This window comes from Caenorhabditis elegans, chromosome X, assembly GCF_000002985.6.
Source record: "Caenorhabditis elegans chromosome X".
Classification (NCBI taxonomy): Eukaryota; Metazoa; Nematoda; class Chromadorea; order Rhabditida; family Rhabditidae; genus Caenorhabditis; species Caenorhabditis elegans.
Window position 1 is genome coordinate 6,010,677 of NC_003284.9, and position 18,955 is coordinate 6,029,631.

At 32.1% G+C, this 18,955-nt stretch overlaps 3 protein-coding genes and 4 non-coding genes across 8 annotated transcripts; 3 read left to right on the forward strand and 4 right to left on the reverse strand.

Annotated features, from left to right (window-relative positions):
* Positions 1-132: 132 nt before the first annotated feature.
* C09B8.15 lies at positions 133-339 on the forward strand. The gene has a single exon (NR_071207.1). It is a non-coding gene; the product is annotated as an Unclassified non-coding RNA C09B8.15 (non-coding RNA).
* Positions 163-369, reverse strand: C09B8.16. The gene has a single exon (NR_071208.1). It is a non-coding gene; the product is annotated as an Unclassified non-coding RNA C09B8.16 (non-coding RNA).
* A 302-nt stretch (positions 370-671) lies between these two features.
* On the forward strand, positions 672-826 carry C09B8.17. The gene has a single exon (NR_071209.1). It is a non-coding gene; the product is annotated as an Unclassified non-coding RNA C09B8.17 (non-coding RNA).
* A 3,783-nt stretch (positions 827-4,609) lies between these two features.
* C09B8.18 lies at positions 4,610-4,785 on the reverse strand. Its single transcript, NR_071210.1, has one exon. It is a non-coding gene; the product is annotated as an Unclassified non-coding RNA C09B8.18 (non-coding RNA).
* A 30-nt stretch (positions 4,786-4,815) lies between these two features.
* C09B8.8 (DUF1430 domain-containing protein) lies at positions 4,816-7,106 on the forward strand (the record flags this gene model as incomplete). Its single annotated transcript, NM_171695.2, has 4 exons — positions 4,816-4,941; positions 5,943-6,101; positions 6,325-6,411; positions 6,774-7,106. The coding sequence occupies 4 exons, from the start codon at positions 4,816-4,818 to the stop codon at positions 6,906-6,908; spliced, it is 507 nt and encodes a 168-aa protein (NP_741802.1). The 3' UTR covers positions 6,909-7,106.
* A 659-nt stretch (positions 7,107-7,765) lies between these two features.
* C09B8.4 (Transmembrane protein 53) lies at positions 7,766-9,260 on the reverse strand. The gene is made up of 6 exons (NM_076605.5): positions 9,110-9,260; positions 8,807-8,900; positions 8,657-8,758; positions 8,484-8,597; positions 8,132-8,261; positions 7,766-8,086 (listed from the first exon to the last, which is right to left on the reverse strand). Exons 1-6 carry the CDS (start codon positions 9,255-9,257, stop codon positions 7,805-7,807), a joined length of 870 nt encoding a protein of 289 aa, NP_509006.2. The 5' UTR covers positions 9,258-9,260; the 3' UTR covers positions 7,766-7,804.
* A 919-nt stretch (positions 9,261-10,179) lies between these two features.
* Positions 10,180-11,893, reverse strand: lelo-3 (F-box C protein; the record flags this gene model as incomplete). 2 transcript variants are annotated; one of them, NM_076606.6, is made up of 5 exons in its annotated part: positions 10,180-10,560; positions 10,619-10,890; positions 10,939-11,106; positions 11,158-11,440; positions 11,711-11,893. In NM_076606.6, 5 exons carry the CDS (start codon positions 11,779-11,781, stop codon positions 10,374-10,376), a joined length of 981 nt encoding a protein of 326 aa, NP_509007.1. The 2 variants fall into 2 exon arrangements, with proteins under 2 accessions (NP_509007.1, NP_001411905.1); NM_001424976.1 differs by lacking the exon at positions 11,711-11,893 and having other exon boundaries at positions 10,374-10,560; positions 11,158-11,403.
* Between the last annotated feature and the right edge of the window lie 7,062 nt (positions 11,894-18,955).

An 18,955-nucleotide genomic window follows, 5' to 3' on the forward strand; every position in this document is an offset into this window, starting at 1 on the left:
CGGTTAACTACAATATTTTTGAAAGAATAATTGAAACTGATAAAAACAGAGTCAAATATAAAACAAAACTTGAAAAATGTTGAAACACGTTGAGATCAACTGGAGAGATCAAATATCTATTACACAAGACAACTTGAAAATTAAAAGATATCGATACAGAGGGAGGAGCTGAGGTTTGTTATCAATGGAAAATAAGGCTTGGATAGCCAAGCACGAGCCAGGCGAAACTGTAGAGTGGTCAGTGCTGTTGACCGTTTCGACCCACTTGATATTTGACTCACTTATTCTAACTCCCTCCCATCATTCTCTCAATCTTCTTGCACCAGCCTTTCTCCGTGCCCTCCTCCTATCTTTAGACTGTTCTCCTCAATCTGAGACCCCGCCTTTTTTGCACAATCCTTAAACGCGTTCGTTGGGGTTTTTCATTGCGTTGCTTACAAAATGTCTCTCCTCCCACCCAAATTCTTGCACAATTTGTAACTGTGTCCAATGAAGAAAAAAAAGACACATGAAAAAGATGGAGAAAGAGGAAGCCGGTATATGTGTATTCGCCATTTGCCGCACACGGAGTCCAAACCCTTTAACAACAAGAAAAAAAAACAGTCGCTTTTGTGCCATCCGCGGATATGTTCATGTTGCGGTGTGCGGCGCCGCAATGTAACTTGAGATGCTCCATTCAAGATAGTTCTGACTGAAACACACATGTGCTAGCCCCGACCAGACTTTTGCGCTAATGTCGAGAATGTGTTTGGCATAAGAAGAGTGGAGCCGGCCTATTCAAATTTTCGAGCAAAGTTCAGAAAGTTGCATGTTGACGCGACAAGGGATTGGCGAGACGAGAGATACAAGTGTTATTGTTGGGACAATTAGCGGATAAGATGTGAAGTGATTTATTTGTTATTAAACATGGTAATGTCAAAAAACTTCAATAAAGTGCTTGTTTATTAGGATCACCGCCCAGGAAATGCTCAATCGTACAATTCACAATGCACATTTTAAAAACATTAAAAACAGAGTATAGCGAGTGGTAGAATTCTTATAAACTAAATGATTGAAAACATTCATATAATGATAAAATGGCCAAATACCATAATAAAACTTTTCAAACAAATTGGAAAAAATTGTATTCATATGTATTCATTTATACGTCATTCATACGTGTTCAAGCCAAATAAGGGAATAATATTTTTTCGAGCACTTGTGCTAGATGCTGGTTTTAATTTCAGACACAATAAAACTGTCAATTTTGAATCTGCAGAAGTTCGAAGCTTGAACCTCAATTTAGAATGAACCCTTTTTGCGAAACATCTGGTCAAGTCATAGTCGGAAGAAGACGATTCGGAAAGCTCACTCTGAATGTTCCATGGTTGTACAGCCAACGCACGTAGAGACTGTAAAGAATTAAAAACACTTGTAAAAAATGCCTTGCAACTTGAACCAACTAGACATCAAACTATCAAAGTAAGTTGAAAAATCGTATAAAAAACATATCATCTTCAAACTTTATGTTTCGACTCGAAGAAAATTCAATTAAAGCACACCATTGAAAAAAAACACGTACATAATTATATTATGAAGGAAAATTAGAAGATACAAATGAATAGTGAATGAGAATAATATGAATTTTAGAAATTCTTTTTTGTTATTTGTTAATAATAGAAATTAGAGTAAGCAAGTTAGTGGAAAGGTTTTCAGTGTGGAGGCGGAGTCTGTCATACACCTCGTTCTCTTTGTCACTTCGCCAATTGACCTGTTGTCCTGAAATTAGGCTCTCCACTTGAATCTTTGCTGCGTTAATAATCGTTTCCAAGCTCCAATTTTCGAGCAGTCTTCTGATGTTGGACAGTCGCTCCTCTCTTGGCACTATTTGGATCTGGTTGAACTGTGACTCAGAGAAACATAGCAACGAGTGATTGTTGAGCATATCTTCAATAATTTGGCGCCGGAGTTATACGGAGATATTTATTATTTATTTTTTATATCCTCTTCGGAACAAAAGTTTTAATCAAATATATATAAATAAATAAATACCGTATTTCCTTTATTAGTCTTGCATGCAAGACTAATTTTCGATTGACCCGTAGAGGTGCAAGACTATTAGAGGCTGCAAGACTAATTTTCGAAGATCGCTATTACAAAATTTTTTGCTATACAAAATTTGTCTATCGACATGGCTTTCATATACAAACAATCAATTGGATGGTTGGAGTTATATTGATTTTTTGCAACATTAAATGATGAAACCTTTGGTTTTCTAGAGGAATATTACAATTAAAGTTACAATAAAAAATGTTTTTCAAAATCAACTACAAGAAATACAAAAAACAGAAAATTATTTTTCCTGTAGATAGTTATTATCAACTAAGCCTCAAAATATTTAAGTCGTTTTTTTTCGCAAAAAAGGAGCACTTAAGGAAAAAAAAAGCATTAAAAGAAGCATCAAAAAATATTTGGATATAGTATGTATTGGATGGGATATCATAAACAATGGTGACTAAAAAGAGGGAAGTGTAATCGTTTCGTCGGCGACGAACCAGTTGACTTTGTGTCGCTGTTTTGATTGAGGCTACCGGTGTCAAATGCTTCTTTTTTTTGTAAAAAAAAACTACGCAAATGTGTTGATAAAAACTGTCTACAGTAAAAATACATGTCAGTCTTTTTGTATGCTCTTGTAGTTGATTTTGTTCAATTTGTGTATCTGGCATTACTATTCAGAGTAAAACTCCCCATTTTTCACGTTTCACGCCTTCCCTTGTATGTTCCTACTAATATGGCTAATTAATATACCAACTTGTAGAACATAGTAAAGCATATATCCATAATTAGTGGCAATTGCAAACACATTTTTTATCGGTACCTTAATTTTGCTTCCAGCCTTGTATTTTCAATTCGTTTTTTTTCGCTTCGGAAAAATGAAAAAACAATGTTCTAAATATTAGAGTTTTCATGGTTTCTGTGGTGTTTTATGATGTGTGAAGGTTCAGAAATCGATAAAATAAATTTATGGCATGGAACACCTTATGTTCACATTCCCTCTAAAATCATTGCTTCCTTTTCCTCCGTTTTTTTTTGCTTTTCAATATATAACCCAAATTGAAGTGGAAAAAATATTGAAGAGGGGAATCCATGGGCAATTATAATCCGGAACTTTTTTTTTCTTTTGTATTTTTCTCACATGCCTACGCAACACAACTATGAAAGAATTGAACAACGTTGTTGTTGCTTTATTATGAACATTTTGAAAGTTTTCAAATTACATAAATTGAACAATTCTAATTAAATTTGATTAATTGTGTGAGAAAGCCGCGTTTAAAGTCAAATTTTGTGTAGCATGAAAGTTTCGAATTTTTAGAATATTCGGTTAAAAGTGCCGAGCCCTGCAAACATTTCCATTAAAATTTTTTGAAAGTTTTAAAAACATTTTTGGTCTCATACATAATTTTCATCAAATTCACTCCTCCTGTAAAAAGTCGAGAACTATATTTGTCTACATAATCTGTCAAAAAGCTTCTTGTTGTAGCCCTTTCCATCTTTCCTTTCTTCTTTTCTTTTTTTTTTCTACTTTAGTTTACACTTTCTTGCCATTGATTCAGTCCATCGTTATCTGGAAATACAATCGTCCTCTCGATTTCTTTTCTCTTTTATTCCACTTTGGCATGAATTAGTTACCGTAAATTCAGTAAATTTCATAACCTTTCTTATATTTCACAAACAAGTTTAGAGTACATTTTTAAACTAACCGGTTGAAAATGCAAATTACATGCACTCATGTTTACCGCTGATGCGTTTTCATCATTGATAGGTTAAATTAGTCTTTTTTTTTCATTTTTTGTTTTTTCACTGACTCTTCAAATATATATTCAACTTTCAATGATTGTTCTGAAATTTAAACTACAGTTTTTGAAGTTAGTGTAGCGCCAGTCAATTTTGTCTAAATATATTTATAATGATCCAAAACAGCCGAATATTAAAATTTACACTCCAAAACGTTTTTGAATTGTTGTATTTATTTTGAATTTCCAGTCAAAGTTTTGGTAATTTGCCAAAATTTTGAAAAATATGAGCTTTTAAGGAAATCCAGAATAATGTCGCATGTTCCGACTGCATGGTTGTTTTAAAACAAATAACTAAAACAAAAAGTATAAAAATAATAGACAAAACGTTTTTTGGCCGACAAATTATGAGTAGCAAAAACTGAGTAATTTTTACTACTTGACAGTAAATTTAAAAAAAAGAAATTAAAAACATAGTATTTTGGAAAGTTTTTCAATGATATTTGATCATTTGGGCACTATAGAAGTAGGTTTAAACGATTTTAAAATGAGGCTACACCACTTTTAACTTGACTGAGGTATTTCAGAATTGAAGATAAAAGCAGTATAAGGGAGGACCTTTTGTTCCTTTTTTTTCTATGTAATATTCAATTGAAGCAGTGCCCCTAAATAAATAAGCAACATTTTCAAAATATATATAAAAGTGAATGGACACCTTCTCAACACAAGAAGCAATTCTTCCTTTCGAAGGTCTTTCAACCTCTAATTCTCTTCCTTTTCAATGGAATGTTTTTAAAAGAAAAGTCACTTGGTAAAGAAAATCTCGCGACCAGACCAGAGGTAACCATCATCAACAAAAAAGTGTCTTGTTTATTTTTTCCTCTCTTCTTTCTTTCTTTAAGTTTTCTCTTTACTATTGTTCCATTTGTCCATCGTCTCACAATTTCGATCGGCAAAAAACGGTTTGTCCACTTCAATTTGCTAGACTTGTTTCCATTGTTGCACACTCCTTGTTTCAAGAACATTCAAAATATCATGAATGATGTATATGCTTGAATTTACAGATAAAATGAACGACTATTACTGGCAAGACGAGAGATTATGGAGACAAAGAGACGCAGTTGAAAAACCGAAACCTTTGAGTGTTACACTCAAAAAATATTCATTGGTGAGTCTTCGTATGTTAATTCAGCGAAGAAAACAATATATATAGTATTTAAAAATGTGTATTTATCTTTATCTTTATTTTTGTAACCATTAATATTCAAATGTGTTTATTATTTAGGACTATTGGGTTAAGTGTTCCTAACAGAAAGTCAGCAATTTTTCAACAACCCAAAATTGATCAACATCAAAATTTGGTTAGCCAGAATAAAGGCAGAACTGGGAATGTTCTTCTGAAATTTTTCAAATTTATTTTGTATACAGCCAAGGGGCAGTGTTACTTTGAAGCCCGTGCGATTAACTCAATTAACTTTCAAATACATAACTACTTTTAAAGTCTGTACACTACAAAATGCCTTCATCAAAGTAATGATTTTGAAAGACCAAAAAATCAAATCGATCACAAATCTTTGACAAAGAAAGAACAATTCTGAAGAACATTTTTTTATCAATTTTTAACTGGATTTTTAGTTTATTGAAAAACTTTTTTGATTAAATAATTTTTTTGACACTTCGTTTGTTGAATGATTTTAAAAATAAACCAAATTTTTAAAAACTGATTTTGTATTTTTTTTTCATGTTTCCATACAGAATCCCACAAGCTTTCCCTATTCTTAAAAATTTAGAAATTATGAAAAAGAAATTTCATTCAAACGCTTCTCAAAAAATCACTTTTCCATCATCATTTGAGGGGTATATTGAAAAATTCTTAGTTTTCTAGAAACGCTTAAACCACAACTTTTCTCAACCCAACAAAAAATATTTCGATCAAAGAAGGAACCATTATGTACTACTACTAAAGGGAACATTTATAATGTCAATCAGTAATAATTTTTTGGATCCAAACAACTACAAAAAACACAAAAAATTTATAATTATGTTGATCTTGTGACAATAGTGTCCGTATTTTAACGATTTCCATCCACACTTCGCTAAATAACATTCCAGTCCTTTCATTCAACATTTCATTGCTTTTGACGAAAAAGAAAAAACAAATAATTTCAGACGACTGCTGCATTCTCAATGATTTCGCATTTATTTTTTGACGGAATTCTTTCTGTTTCACTTTTATCTGCACTCATGTTCACATATGTTCTTTCATATCGAAAAGCTCGTGTCAATGTCAATGAAACGTATTATGATTTAAGGCGGAATTATTATAAGGTATAGTAGATACATAAATCAAGGTACTTGTGTATTATACCCCCGCCATTTTAAACATTAATTTTTTACCTTATAAAATAAAAACGTGCGAAATTTTAGGCTTAGGAAAACACCATTCGTAAGCCTAACGAGGAAAATGGGTATCACGTTTAATTTAAACGAATAAATAGGGGGTATAATACACAAGTACCTAAATCAAATTTGAACATAAATTGAATTCCAGACGTGCTTGCTGATATTTTCTTCAACATTGCTTGCAGTTTTGCGGGTCGCATTCATTTCATTGAGTGACGAATCGAGGTTTTCTTTGGTGAGATTTTTGATTTATCGAAAATTGCTTTTTAACTGGAAAAAACAATCTTCCTCTTGGAAAACCTTGCAAAAAATGTGTTATTGTTGAGGGATCTTCGTTGTAAAATCAAAGGGTATATATTAAAAGTTTAATTCGCACTTTTACAGAAAATTCGAATTAGACTTTTAATATATACCCTTTGATTTTTTAAAATGCATACATACACCATTTAGAAGATAACCCTCAATTCTCCACCGGCTGGTAGGTATCAGGAAGTATAATGCTGATAAAATGAACAGAGCTCTTAACTGTTTTTCCCAATAAATAGTTTAGCAATTTAAATAGATAGACTTCTATAAAAATATAAATTGCATTTTCAGTATCTCGCATATCTTGCATTATTTCTTGCATTCACTGAAAATCTTCAAATGATGAGTGAAGCTGAATCGTATGTACCGCCACCTCGGGCTCCAGCTTATCAACGAAGATTTCCACGATATGCACCGGCTGGATAAATTGCTACGACTATGTTCTGTGACATACGAGGATCTCAATTTTTGGGAAAATTTCGATCTCTGTAATTCATTAGACACAATCTAATGGGCTTTTTCACGAGTTTGCTTCATTTTCTGGCATAATAAAATCTCGATTTATTTATTTTTAATTTTAATTTTGAAACACTATTCCTTTTTATTAAAACAGCATTGTAGCAACAAAGAGTTCGTTTGATTTTTTTGCACTAGACGCTGCTTTTTGTTGGTCCACGAAATGCTTTGATTGGATGTAGAGAAAAAAAGTAAGGAAAATCACGGTGAGCTTTTTACTGGTGTTTTTTGAACAAGTCTTACTCAACGACGTTTTGTCGTGGCTCTGTAATAGGGTAAGAATAGAGCTGGCAAACCAAATCACACCTTAACAGTAGGTTTTTTTTTTCAAATTTTGAACTAAAAACACGAAAAATAACCCTTGGAAGCCCGGTTTTACGGCCCTACGTTGGAAAAAATAAATCACAGAGAAATTAATTCATTTAGTTTTTTTCGTGCAATTTTATTTACGAATGAAATATATATCACTCTGATCATCGAAATCGTCTGTATCGAAGATGGTATCTCCAGTACCAGCTCCAGATGTACCTGTTACATGACATACTGAAGAAGAAAAGAAAGAAGGAGGTTGTCAGAAGTATTGTTAAGTGAAGGATGTCAAGAAAAATTGAAACAATCAGAAAATGAAGAGAACAAGAAAAAGATAATGGCAAGAGAGAATAGCCAGAATGCCTTCAGTGAACACTTTGATGTGTTTCAGTTTTATTATAGCAGCTTGGCAAAATACTGAATGTCTATCGTAATTTATTGTTGCTGTACTATGATTTGAGAAACAGGAAAACTTTATTGTCTGAACTATTTTGAGATCACAATTTACTTATAAATTCAACGCATTTGTCTGAATACACTGCCGGTTTTGCACGGAAATGTGCCACGTGCTCTGTATCTCCGAAGTTAAGATTTTCTACGTGGCATCCCCTTTTTCTTTGAATTTCTACAAATTTTTCCAGTAGATCGTATGGTACCATTGAATCCCCGTGAGAGTAAAAATACACTTGTCGTTTTGGAAGCTCAATTTTGTCATGAATGTACCAATAGGAAAAGAAGTATGGTCGAAGAAATGGTAAAAGCGTTACCAATGGACTTAGCTGAAAAATTCTTAGAATGAAAAATTAAATAAATCCTTTGCTTACCAATTTATCTCGAACTGCATTGACTAGTTCATAGATTTTCTGTCGAGTTTCGTCTTTCATATAAGTTACAGAAGGCGTTGAAAGCATCATAGCTTTTCCGTTTTGATGTGGAAATGGAATGGATGGAGCGCTGTAAATATATATTTTAATCGGGATAAATTGGTAATTCAGTCCAACTTTTGTGCTCAGGTTTAACCAAACTTTTGCATTTTTCACTCAACTTCTTTGTGTCTGTTTTAGGCTTAGAAAATACATGGGAGTTGGATCCAACTTGAGTATTTATGGTTTGGCAAGATGTCAGGTACATTTTTCATTTTTAACAGTTTTGGTCACAAAATTTTCTGGAACTTACCTATCAAAAATGATTCCTTGAACATTATCAAAAAGTTTTGGATTTCCCGTTGCCTTTGCCAGTGAGACGATTCCTCGAATTCCATTGATTGAAAAAGAATGAATCATAATTGGACTGAAATTATGATTTTTTCGCTCTAATAACTGTAATTTTCACATTAACAATTTTTTTACCTATTCCCGTACTTCTCCAGAATCGGTAGCATTCTCTTTCCAATTGAATTATTTGGAACTGTAAAACTGAACGTTGGGGGACAAATTAATGCCACGTCGTACCTACAAAAAAATAAATTTTACGAGAATAAGATTTTGGTCAATATATACCCTTTATCATTATAAAGCTTCGAATACTTTTCCATATGTTTATTGGCAGCTCCGGCCCATCCAATCATCAAAACGACTGGCTTAGAAGTAGACGCTGAAAATATAATGTATTTGCAGCTTGCAGATGAAACAGTGTCGGTGTGACTTTCTTTAAAAAAGAGTCAGAGTAATAAAAATATTTTGACACTTACAATTAGAGCTTTTTGCAACAGGGCTGAAACCCAAAGCCCTGTTGCAAACTTGAACCCGCCATTAAAAAAATTTTAATGTGAAATTTTAGTGCCGTTTCTCATTCAAACTTACCATTTGCCTTCGTGGATGCCACGTGGTATTTCATGTGAGGTTCTGGAACACGAGTCCAGAATATATTTCTCATTTGAATTATGTTCCGGATTCCTCCATAAGTAGATGATGAGGATTTAAGACAATGCGAAGCCACTGGGAGTACCATATTCTGATCGTAAATTGGAAATTAAATTATTAGAAAAATGAAATTAAGAGAAATATATACTGAATGCGTCAGGTTATTTAAAAGATTAAACAAACAAAAGTCACTATTCAAGAATGTTGAAAACAAAACTTGTAGATAATTCTCGATGATTGGGAAAATACATTTGGATGCCACCACAGTGCCTATTACAAAATACCAACGATTCTCTTTCAGTTTTAAATTTTAAATGTAATACTTGAACAATTATTCGTAAGACCATTGACGACAAAGAAAAAGACTATGAATGAGTAAAACATCGAACACGTGGAAGGACAGCTGTAGGTATTTATACGCATTTCGTCTCTTCTTCTTCTGATTATTGATCTATGTACCCTGTGCTCATCCCCCATTTTCTCACAATGACAATAGAGTTGTGGTCATTGATCTTGTGGTCAGTGATGTGTCTGAGAAATTGACTGTTGCTCTACTCTAAAGGCACATATCTCGGTTGTCTTTGGTTTTTTTAATTGTTTAAACGTTAAAATACATACCTGATATGTGTCAAAATATCCATAGTTATAGAATTTTTGATTGCACCAAAGACAGTCAAGATATAAGCTGCCAAAGAAGAAAATAGGCCAATACGGAAATACTTTAAAGTTTCTTATTTTGAAGAAAAACATTTTTTTGAAAAAAAATACAAACGGGGAGATTTGTCATAATTCAAAAATAGCGTCTTTCAAAGTTGATTTTTTGTTATTTCTCAACTTTTTTGGTATTTTTAAATTTTATACTATTTTGGGTACTCGAACATTGCATAATCTCAAAACTGACTAATGGATAATGGGTACAAATGTTGAAACATTACTATTTCAGCTTCATCTATGTAGATCTACGACACCTTCGTGCAAAACTGATGATATGAAAACTTGTTTATAAAAGTATTATTTTTTAGAAAGTAGGTTTTATTTAAACTTGAACAAAAATATGTATTGAAACAACAAATTTAATGTGTATGAATATGTACATGGTAGAATTGTTAAAATGAAATTCGAAAAAAAAACAGGAAACGTAGTAACAAAATTGAATTCAAATGAAAAAAATAGTTTTTTTTAAATAAAAATTGGAAAGCAAGAATCAATTGTTTCTCAGACTGGTATAGACATTCACAAAATGTTCAATAACTCCAGAAGCTCGATTCTTTGAAGATCCTTTATTGAGAACTTGTGCAGTAACATGATGTTTTGGAAAGAATACTGTTCCCGTTTTGTACCAAGAAATGACCAATTCCTTTTCGCCTTCCATGTCGATTGTCAGACAATTTCTGAAATAGTTTATTTTTATTCGATATAAATTTTCATTTTTTTTAAGCTAATGCATACCTTCCTTTCCAATTTGTTTTTCTAACATTGATTCGTACTCTTAACTCCGATTTGAGATTTCTTAAAACAAAATTGTGATCATGTGAAGTTGCTGTATATTTTAATCCAATGCACAAATTTTCAGAATCAATTAATTTTTGAACGAAGTCAATGAAAGTTGAGTTTGCATTCATTTTTTGATTTATCTTTGCAGCTGAAACCAATGGCATATCTAAAAGTGCTTCATTAATCATGTCGACTGTATCAATCATTAAATACTTTGCTTCATAGATCTGTAATTTTAAAATTAAATTATTTTATTGTTTTCCATTATTTCTTACCATTGGAATTTCAAAAATTGTTGAAGTATCACATTGGTTATCCACAATTACTCGTTTAAAGTGCACATTCTTCAGTAATCTCAATGAGTTTTCCATTCCTCGTGCTGTGATTATTTTCAGAGATACCACATTTTTCGGGAAAAAACGCTGCACCGGCCATTTCATTTTCTGCAATTTGTTTTGAAAGTTGATTAAGAGATGGGTGCATGCAAAACTTACATTAATAGTTAATTGCTTAATATGAATATCCTTCCTATTCAAATAAAACAGGATACATCTTGAAATAACTTTATCTGGTAGATCAAGAGTACTCATTCTTGAAGTAACAACACGACAGAAATCCTTTCTTCTTCTAGTATAATCGAAGCGAATTATCATTCCATCAATCCAAACTCGGCAACATTGTGATACCTGATCATCAGTTATTTGAACTGATTTCAATCGATATGGCACATTTCTCTCCATTTTTTGAATAGCAGGGCAATGACCAGCCAATTCTTTCCTGGAAATTTGAACATAAGGTTTGAACGTAAATTATTTTTTTGACTGAGGGGAAAATAGGGAAAAGCTTGTGATTTGCGGTAAATTAAAATTCTTAACCTAAACGGTCCAGCAACAAAACGTATTGTGAAAATGAAAACAAACTACAATATACTAACCCTTCAACATAACAATTGCTCAGTTACTGTCTAGCTTTTTTCAAAAAAAAATTCAAAAAAAGAAGTATCCGTCTACAACTATTTTGCTAACGCCAAAAAAAAAATTGTCTTACCTTTTTACAAAATTCATCCGAATTAAAATACTTCGGAGGACAGGATAAGTCATTGCATTTGATGGACACATTTATTTTAAAAAACAAGTTTATAAGAAGGCAACAGTGTTATATGAGAATGGAGGATTGAATGAGAGAAAGAAGAACAGATGGTGTGCACTCTATTAGCGTCTTAATCGATCGAAAAACGTACACATTTACACGACAGGACCACGAAGGACATAATTGGAATTGAGACCCAGACACGAAATTTTGCGGCAAAAATACGATCCCCGGTCTTGACACGACAAAATTGTAAAAATACGAAAAATCGAAGGAAATTGAATTTCAAACAGTGAACTCTACTTTTAAAGAGCAAATGGTTGTTTTGGTACATAATTGTCTTTAGAACCAATGAGAGACAAAACCAATGTGGCGTTAAGGACACTGAAATTCCAGTTTTAGCTGCCAATGAACTCCGAGTTCCAAAACAAATTTCTTCAAAACTGAACACCCAAAGTTTTTTAAACTTTATAATTCTACTTTACCAACAACAAAGTACACTCAATACCCACCGTTCAAAATTTGACTAAAATTCCAGTTTTACCTTCCACTGAAAATTTATTCCGAAGTAAAAACATTATCTTCTTCAAGCGATTTTCTGTATTTTCGCTACAGGTTTTAGACTAATTGTTTATACCGCTGTTTAGTCCAAAAAAATCCATTTTACAAAAATTCAGAAATTTGCTACAGGTCATAATAATAGTGGAGTCTTGGTGTCAAGAAAATTTGTAATTTTTCTTCCCGAAATCGACAAAGTCTTGATAAATTTTCAATTTTTTCATTTCAATGAACATTTCTATATGAAACCTATTTTATTCGAAAGAGGACCTTAATAGTAGGTCACCTCAACATTTTTAGGACCGGACGGGCACTTTGAAGGGGGGGGGGGGGGGAACATCGATCTGAACCGATCTGAATCTATCAACTGATAGACCAACTGATTACCACTCGGCCACACCTCTTCGATTTAAATCATAATTATATTGCCATTCTATTCGAGTTTAATAATGAATGATTTCTGCCTTTCCAGCGGATGGATTATCGCTTCCACTCAACTTTCTGCTAATTAAACATTTTATTTCACTGTCCTTCATATAATTTCATTATTACCTTACTCATTCTAAATGACAAGAGAGTAAAATGAAAAGATGTTAATGAAAGATTATTTCGGTCGGAAAGAAACATTGTTTAGCGAATATAATAAACATCTCGTTACGTGTGCATTAAAATCTTAAATGACTATGTTTTTTCAATAATGACAATTTCATAAATTCCAAAGTTGGAAATTAATTGTCGAAAAATTTTTTTGTTTTTTTCAAAACAATATTTTCCGAAAAATGTAGACTAATTTTGTTGTAAGCTTTTTAGACAAAAAATTTTGAGTTAATTTACGACGACCAAAACCACGAAGAGACAGGGAAGAAGTCTGAAAAAAATATCCGAGGTAATCCGAGATCTATTAAATTAAACAGAAAAATACTGCTACCCAGAATTATTGAGTCGTGGTTCAAAACTCCAGTTTTCTAGCTTAATATTTCCCTATTTCTCTTATCAGTTTTTTGACCAGACCTTTCTTTTCTCCCCGTTAGAAAATACTTAACAAAGCAAAAGAGAGGCAATTCAATTTTATGGCATAATAACGGCAGTTTCAGTTTAAGTTTTTGAATACAAAACACTACACAAAACAAGATGATCGATTTGCATATCTTGTAGTCATGTGATCTATTATTTTGTATTTCAGATTCAATAAAAACAGTTTTAGTTCACGGTATATTGAGAGACATTTTTTATTCATTTTAAAATAACTCTTCATTAGTTGTCCGAAAAACTAGGATTATAATGATCTTTTGTGCAAATGCATGAACTATGTTTGACTTTTTCGCGTTTTCTGACTGAAGTAGCTGGTTTTCTTGAGACCATATTCGATTTGAAACAATTTTTTTTTACTTTTTCAAAGATTTCTTGCTAAAAAAGTTGAGAAACGGAAACAAACTAGCTAAACGTACATTACTTCATATTTGGCCAAAATTTCTACCATAAAAATGGCTGAAAAATTAGAACCGTTGTTTCGAACAATATAAGAAAGAAAAAAGTGAAGAAAAATAGACAAGTTTAGCCAGAAAACACGAAAGCGTCTAATTTAGGCCATCCATTTTCACGAATAATTAAACATACAGCCAATTAAAAAAATTCACAAAATTGGAAAATTAAATAATTTTGACAAAATTAAAAAGAATTATGACAAATTAAACAGTTTTTTCAGTCATGACCGCCATGTTTGCCAAATCTAGTTATCATATATTTTAGTAATCAACGTAAAAAATCAGTCACGCCCATAATTATGTCAACTGCTAAACTTGCTATTTTGGGTTGAAGTATTTTCTGAGAAGACAAAAACAATATCAAAAAAAATTATTTTTGTCTATTTATTATACGTAGAATGTTTTCTAGGCGTATATATTTTTTTTTGAATCCCATTCATTGATGATATTTTGCTCTTGAAAATTATATTAAAGCTTAAATTTTAATAACATTTTTAACTTAATCTCATTATTTTCAATTATTTTCAAATAGACATGGAGCTCGCCATCTCTTTTTCAGTTACATCAAAGAACGAAGTGCTGTGCAAACAGGTCATGATTTTCAGGGTTAGTCAAAAAGTCGTTATCGGAGTGAAGCGTCATTGCATTGGAATTGAGCTGAATATTTCCCTACGCTCTCCTTAAAATTTTATGTACAACTTAGTGACGTGAATAAGTTTTGATCTGTTTGGATGCAGGTCAGAAGTGTCGATAACGTCTGTTTTCTTTTCTGCATTTGAGTTTAGTTCGCGTGACCGTACAATTTCTCTCCTTTTATGCTCCATATTGACGTAATGCTTCACGCTTTTATATTTCCAACTATGTTTTCCTTTCCGGACAACATATGATTCACCTGAAACTGGGAAATAACAATAGTGTGCAAAGAATAATGTATTTTCTTCAAGAACCAATTGAGTCACTATTTGTATTATTGGTTCTATGATTCCAGTTTAATTACTGTTCTTAGAAGATTGGATGTGCACGATAGGCAGTAGTCGATTGATGAAAGACTAAAGAATGGTTTCTTGGCAAATCATTGTGTACCGGGAGGAATTAATTCGTTTTATCTAATGAGAAGGTTTGTGCAACCGAAAGTTTTTATCGCACATACACACACATACACACTTACAAATTCAATGGTCGGCTTAACTCGAGAACTTTTGTGTTTTCTCCAATTTCAATCATTTTCAGTTCAAGACTGTGACACTTCATTTTCTAACTTTTCATTGTACTTAGCGGTTACTTCATAAGTTGAAAATTCTTTAAATTATTGCATTAATAAAAATTGAAAATATTCCGCAGTTCCCGCAAATTACTACTATTCATGCAAAAAAGTCAATGCTAAGCTACAAGAAGCTGCTGCGCTAATAGAGACTACAAGACTCATCGGAAAATACTGTGATGGAGTAGCTCGTGGGGAAAGTGCGCTTGTAGTACCACAGTGCCCAAATACCATTAAAAAAATACAAAAATGCATTCTAAATTTTATGTACTTTAAAAAAATTGAAAAAATCATAGTTTGAGGCACTTTTCAGGTTTGATTTTTCAAAGAGTGCCAAAAACTCAGACACTGCCACTTTTATACTGTTAAATTTGTTTTTTTAATTTAGAAGTTTAATTATGAAATTTGGTAATTTAGCACGATAGAAAAGGCCTCTAGAATTTTCTCACTGGCACTACTACACCTTTAAAAAATTCTATTCCAAAAATTTTTCATTAATTTTTGAATTAGACAAAGAAATTTTTTTAGGACACAAATTATGTTCAACTTATAGACACTCTCATGACACCCACTTGATTTTTGTTGAATAATTTATTTAGGCTTCTAATATTACCCAGATATATATTACGCGCATTTTTGTAACTTCTGTGCATATAAACAAGGTATATGAACCTCTAAAAAATTGTATTAAAAAACGATTTCAAAAAAATCTAAACTTAACATTTTTTGAATTGTTTTGCCTTTCCCAAGTACCGTATTTTTGGCGCAAATATAGAAAACTTTCGATTTTCGAAAATCCAACTTGTTGATGAAATAACAGTAATTAGAATGTGTAACAGCTTTTTTTTTGTTTTTCACTTCTATCATTTCTTATATATATTTTTGAATATAAATTACCAAAAACACATTGTGTCTTTTCCGCACCTCTCCTATTTTTGTCTGTATTTTTTATTTTTTGTATTTCGTATTCAGCCATCAATTTTTGAGGGATATGAATATCATCATCAATGTGGCGGGTGACGACGTCATTCTTGAAAATACTGCACAAAAAGCAATTCCAAGTGGAGGAGGCGCAAGTGTGTGTTATCACATTTTTTGCGTACTTATTTTATTGATCTTATGTAAACCCGAAACTCCCTGATTACAATTTTTGTTTCATTTTTCTCATTGATGTAGATTTTCAAATTACAGGCTTCATGGTGTTAAGAAGTGAATTATCGTTTCTTAAGATTAGCACAACGTGACCTTTTTTCGCGATTTCTAGAGAAAAAGAGTTTCAACTCTCAGTCCTGGCTTTTCCAGTTTTCCCACCGATAAGGAAATAGACAGCGGAGTGACTAAGAATTTCAAAATTTTGTGTTTAATATTCAAATTCAAATTCAATTTCACTTGTGGGTAGAGCTTTGCATAAGCAATTTGATTTCCAATACCGCCCTGTTCACAACAATTTTGAAACGGTTAAATACCCACCGTTCACTTTTCAATGACTATTAAGAAATCGAATTCACTTGATGTATGTTTCTTCATCCTTTTATTCTTCTTATTCTTCTCACTTTCCATTCTATTCCAGTTCCAACGAAAGAGATACATGGTGGTGAAAGTGTTGTTTTCACGTCGTTTATTTCCGTACGCAGACTTGAAGATGTTATAAGAAACGTGTTCTACTTCTATTTTTCATTTGTATTTTGATAGAAAAAAGTACACTTTAATTTAGTTATTTCGTTTTTGGTTGCTGATGCCGTCAACTTCTTTTGCAGATAATAATGATGATTTTGATGATTTTTTTCATTGAGTTTCCGTGATTTTTCACGATGTTAAGTTTCAAATAGTGGGGTTAAAACGAAATCACAAAACACGAAAATCTGAAAATTTGAATGAAATTATAGTTCAGAAAATAATTTCGAATAAATGCAGTATAGAGCTAAAAAAAATTAATTTAAATCATTCACAATGAGAAACAATTTTCAAATAACTCAAGTAACATTTAAAAACTAACGGCTACTCAGATTTTGTCACTCATAAGGTCGGCCGAAAAAATGTGTTTTTTTTTTCAAAATTCGCATTCTCACATTGTTTTAATGAATTTTACCTAATAGTAAGAATTGTCAAGTCTATATAGATAAACTATTATTCATTTTCAAAAAGGCTGCATAATCACAAAAAAAAATCAAACTAATTAAACTTTGACTGACAATTTCATTCATATTGTACTATTTTCTGTGTATTTATAAAAGTTGTTTTATCACATAATTCTTTTAAAACTTAAAACACAAACTTTTTGATCTTAAGGCTTGAAAACTTTCATCTCATTGAACGTACAATGTTCACTTCCGCTGCATCCGCTGCAAATTTTGTATCGTTTTTAATAGCTTTAACAGATGATTAAGCTGATTGGTAGTTGCACATGTTTTGTGCTGTATAAAAATATTTCGTTTTACTTTTTCTATTATTTGGAGAGGAGATGTTATTGAAACAAACGGATTTTTTTTTCACTAAAAACACTTCCAGAATATTAACTTAGATACTATTGAAATTTTTAAAAGTTTGATGAAAACAGTTTACGGGTCGCTGAAACTGTGAAAGAATGCGCTGAGTTTTTTTTTTAAAGTGCACCTCTGTAAATATTTTTTTGTAATTACCAATTTAGAATGTTCACGTTCGAATAACATAAGTGTTATTTGGAAATTTAATTGTGGTCTGGAATTTATTGGAACATTTTAAAGTTTTTCATTAATGTAAAGAAAAAACCACAATATAGCATCATGTAAGTTCAAGTTATGCAACGATATATAGTTAATTTTAAAAAATGTTGTAAAAGTTCCTTGTTCAATATTATTCAAATATCGCCATTTTTGAACAAGTCCCATTAAATATGCTGCTACAAAAACTAAGAACTTGTTTCATTGCCACAAAAACCTCGTTCAGTCCACACAAAAGAAATGGATTGGGTGGCTGTTCCAGAAACTGGAGAGTCTGCGAAAATCATCACATTTCAAAACTTCTGCTTTTCCAAAAATTTCAACGAGTGTTGACAATATCTCTTTCTCTCCGCGTGTGCTCGTGCTTCAATCTTCCCCCATCCGTCGGTCGCCACCAATTCTCTCTTTCACTTCTGACGCGATTGCTTCATCATTTTGATGCTTGCTGTTCAATATCAAGCATTGTTGTTCTCAGTTCCCCCCCCTCCCCTGCGACAATGCCTTTCACCTATTCTTTCCCTGGTCGTTTGGACGTCTAAATGACACACAAATCATCGGATGCGAGAGCATGTAACTACTGAAGAATACGTAAAGCAGCATGTGAGCTGCGCTGTTGTAATGTAACAAATTCCGATTTACATTCAATTTGCCCCCGCGTTGTTTTCTACATTCTCTAATTATCCATCCTTAAGAATCTCTTCATTTTTTCTTTTTGTGTTGCATATTGTGTTGCGACCTTCTTTTTCTTCTTTCTTCGACACGACAAATCGATGTTTGCTGTCAAAAAATGGAAGCACCTCACCTAACAATGCAGAGAGTCTGATTTAATCTGTGAAGTTTTGACAAGTTCGAATGAAGACATATTGTTGATCTTGGTAATCATTAATTTTTTGATCGGAGACATCATGTGTTTTGGACAGTCTCATAAGGAAAATATTTAACAAACTTTATGTTTTGTGAAACCTAGTCACGTCTGATAAGATTTGGTAAGTGTTTTCTTCAAAACAAAAAATTAGTATTTTACTAACGAAAAATTATCACAGTTCTCATTAAAAAACTTTTATGTAACATTTAAAATTTAAAGAATCGTCAGTGGAAATTTTTGTCTAACTATGTTTATAATAGTCCATAACCAAAACACTCTAAAATTTTTATATGTTCCCAAGTTTTAGGAAATATACCAATTTTCTAAATTTGGTTT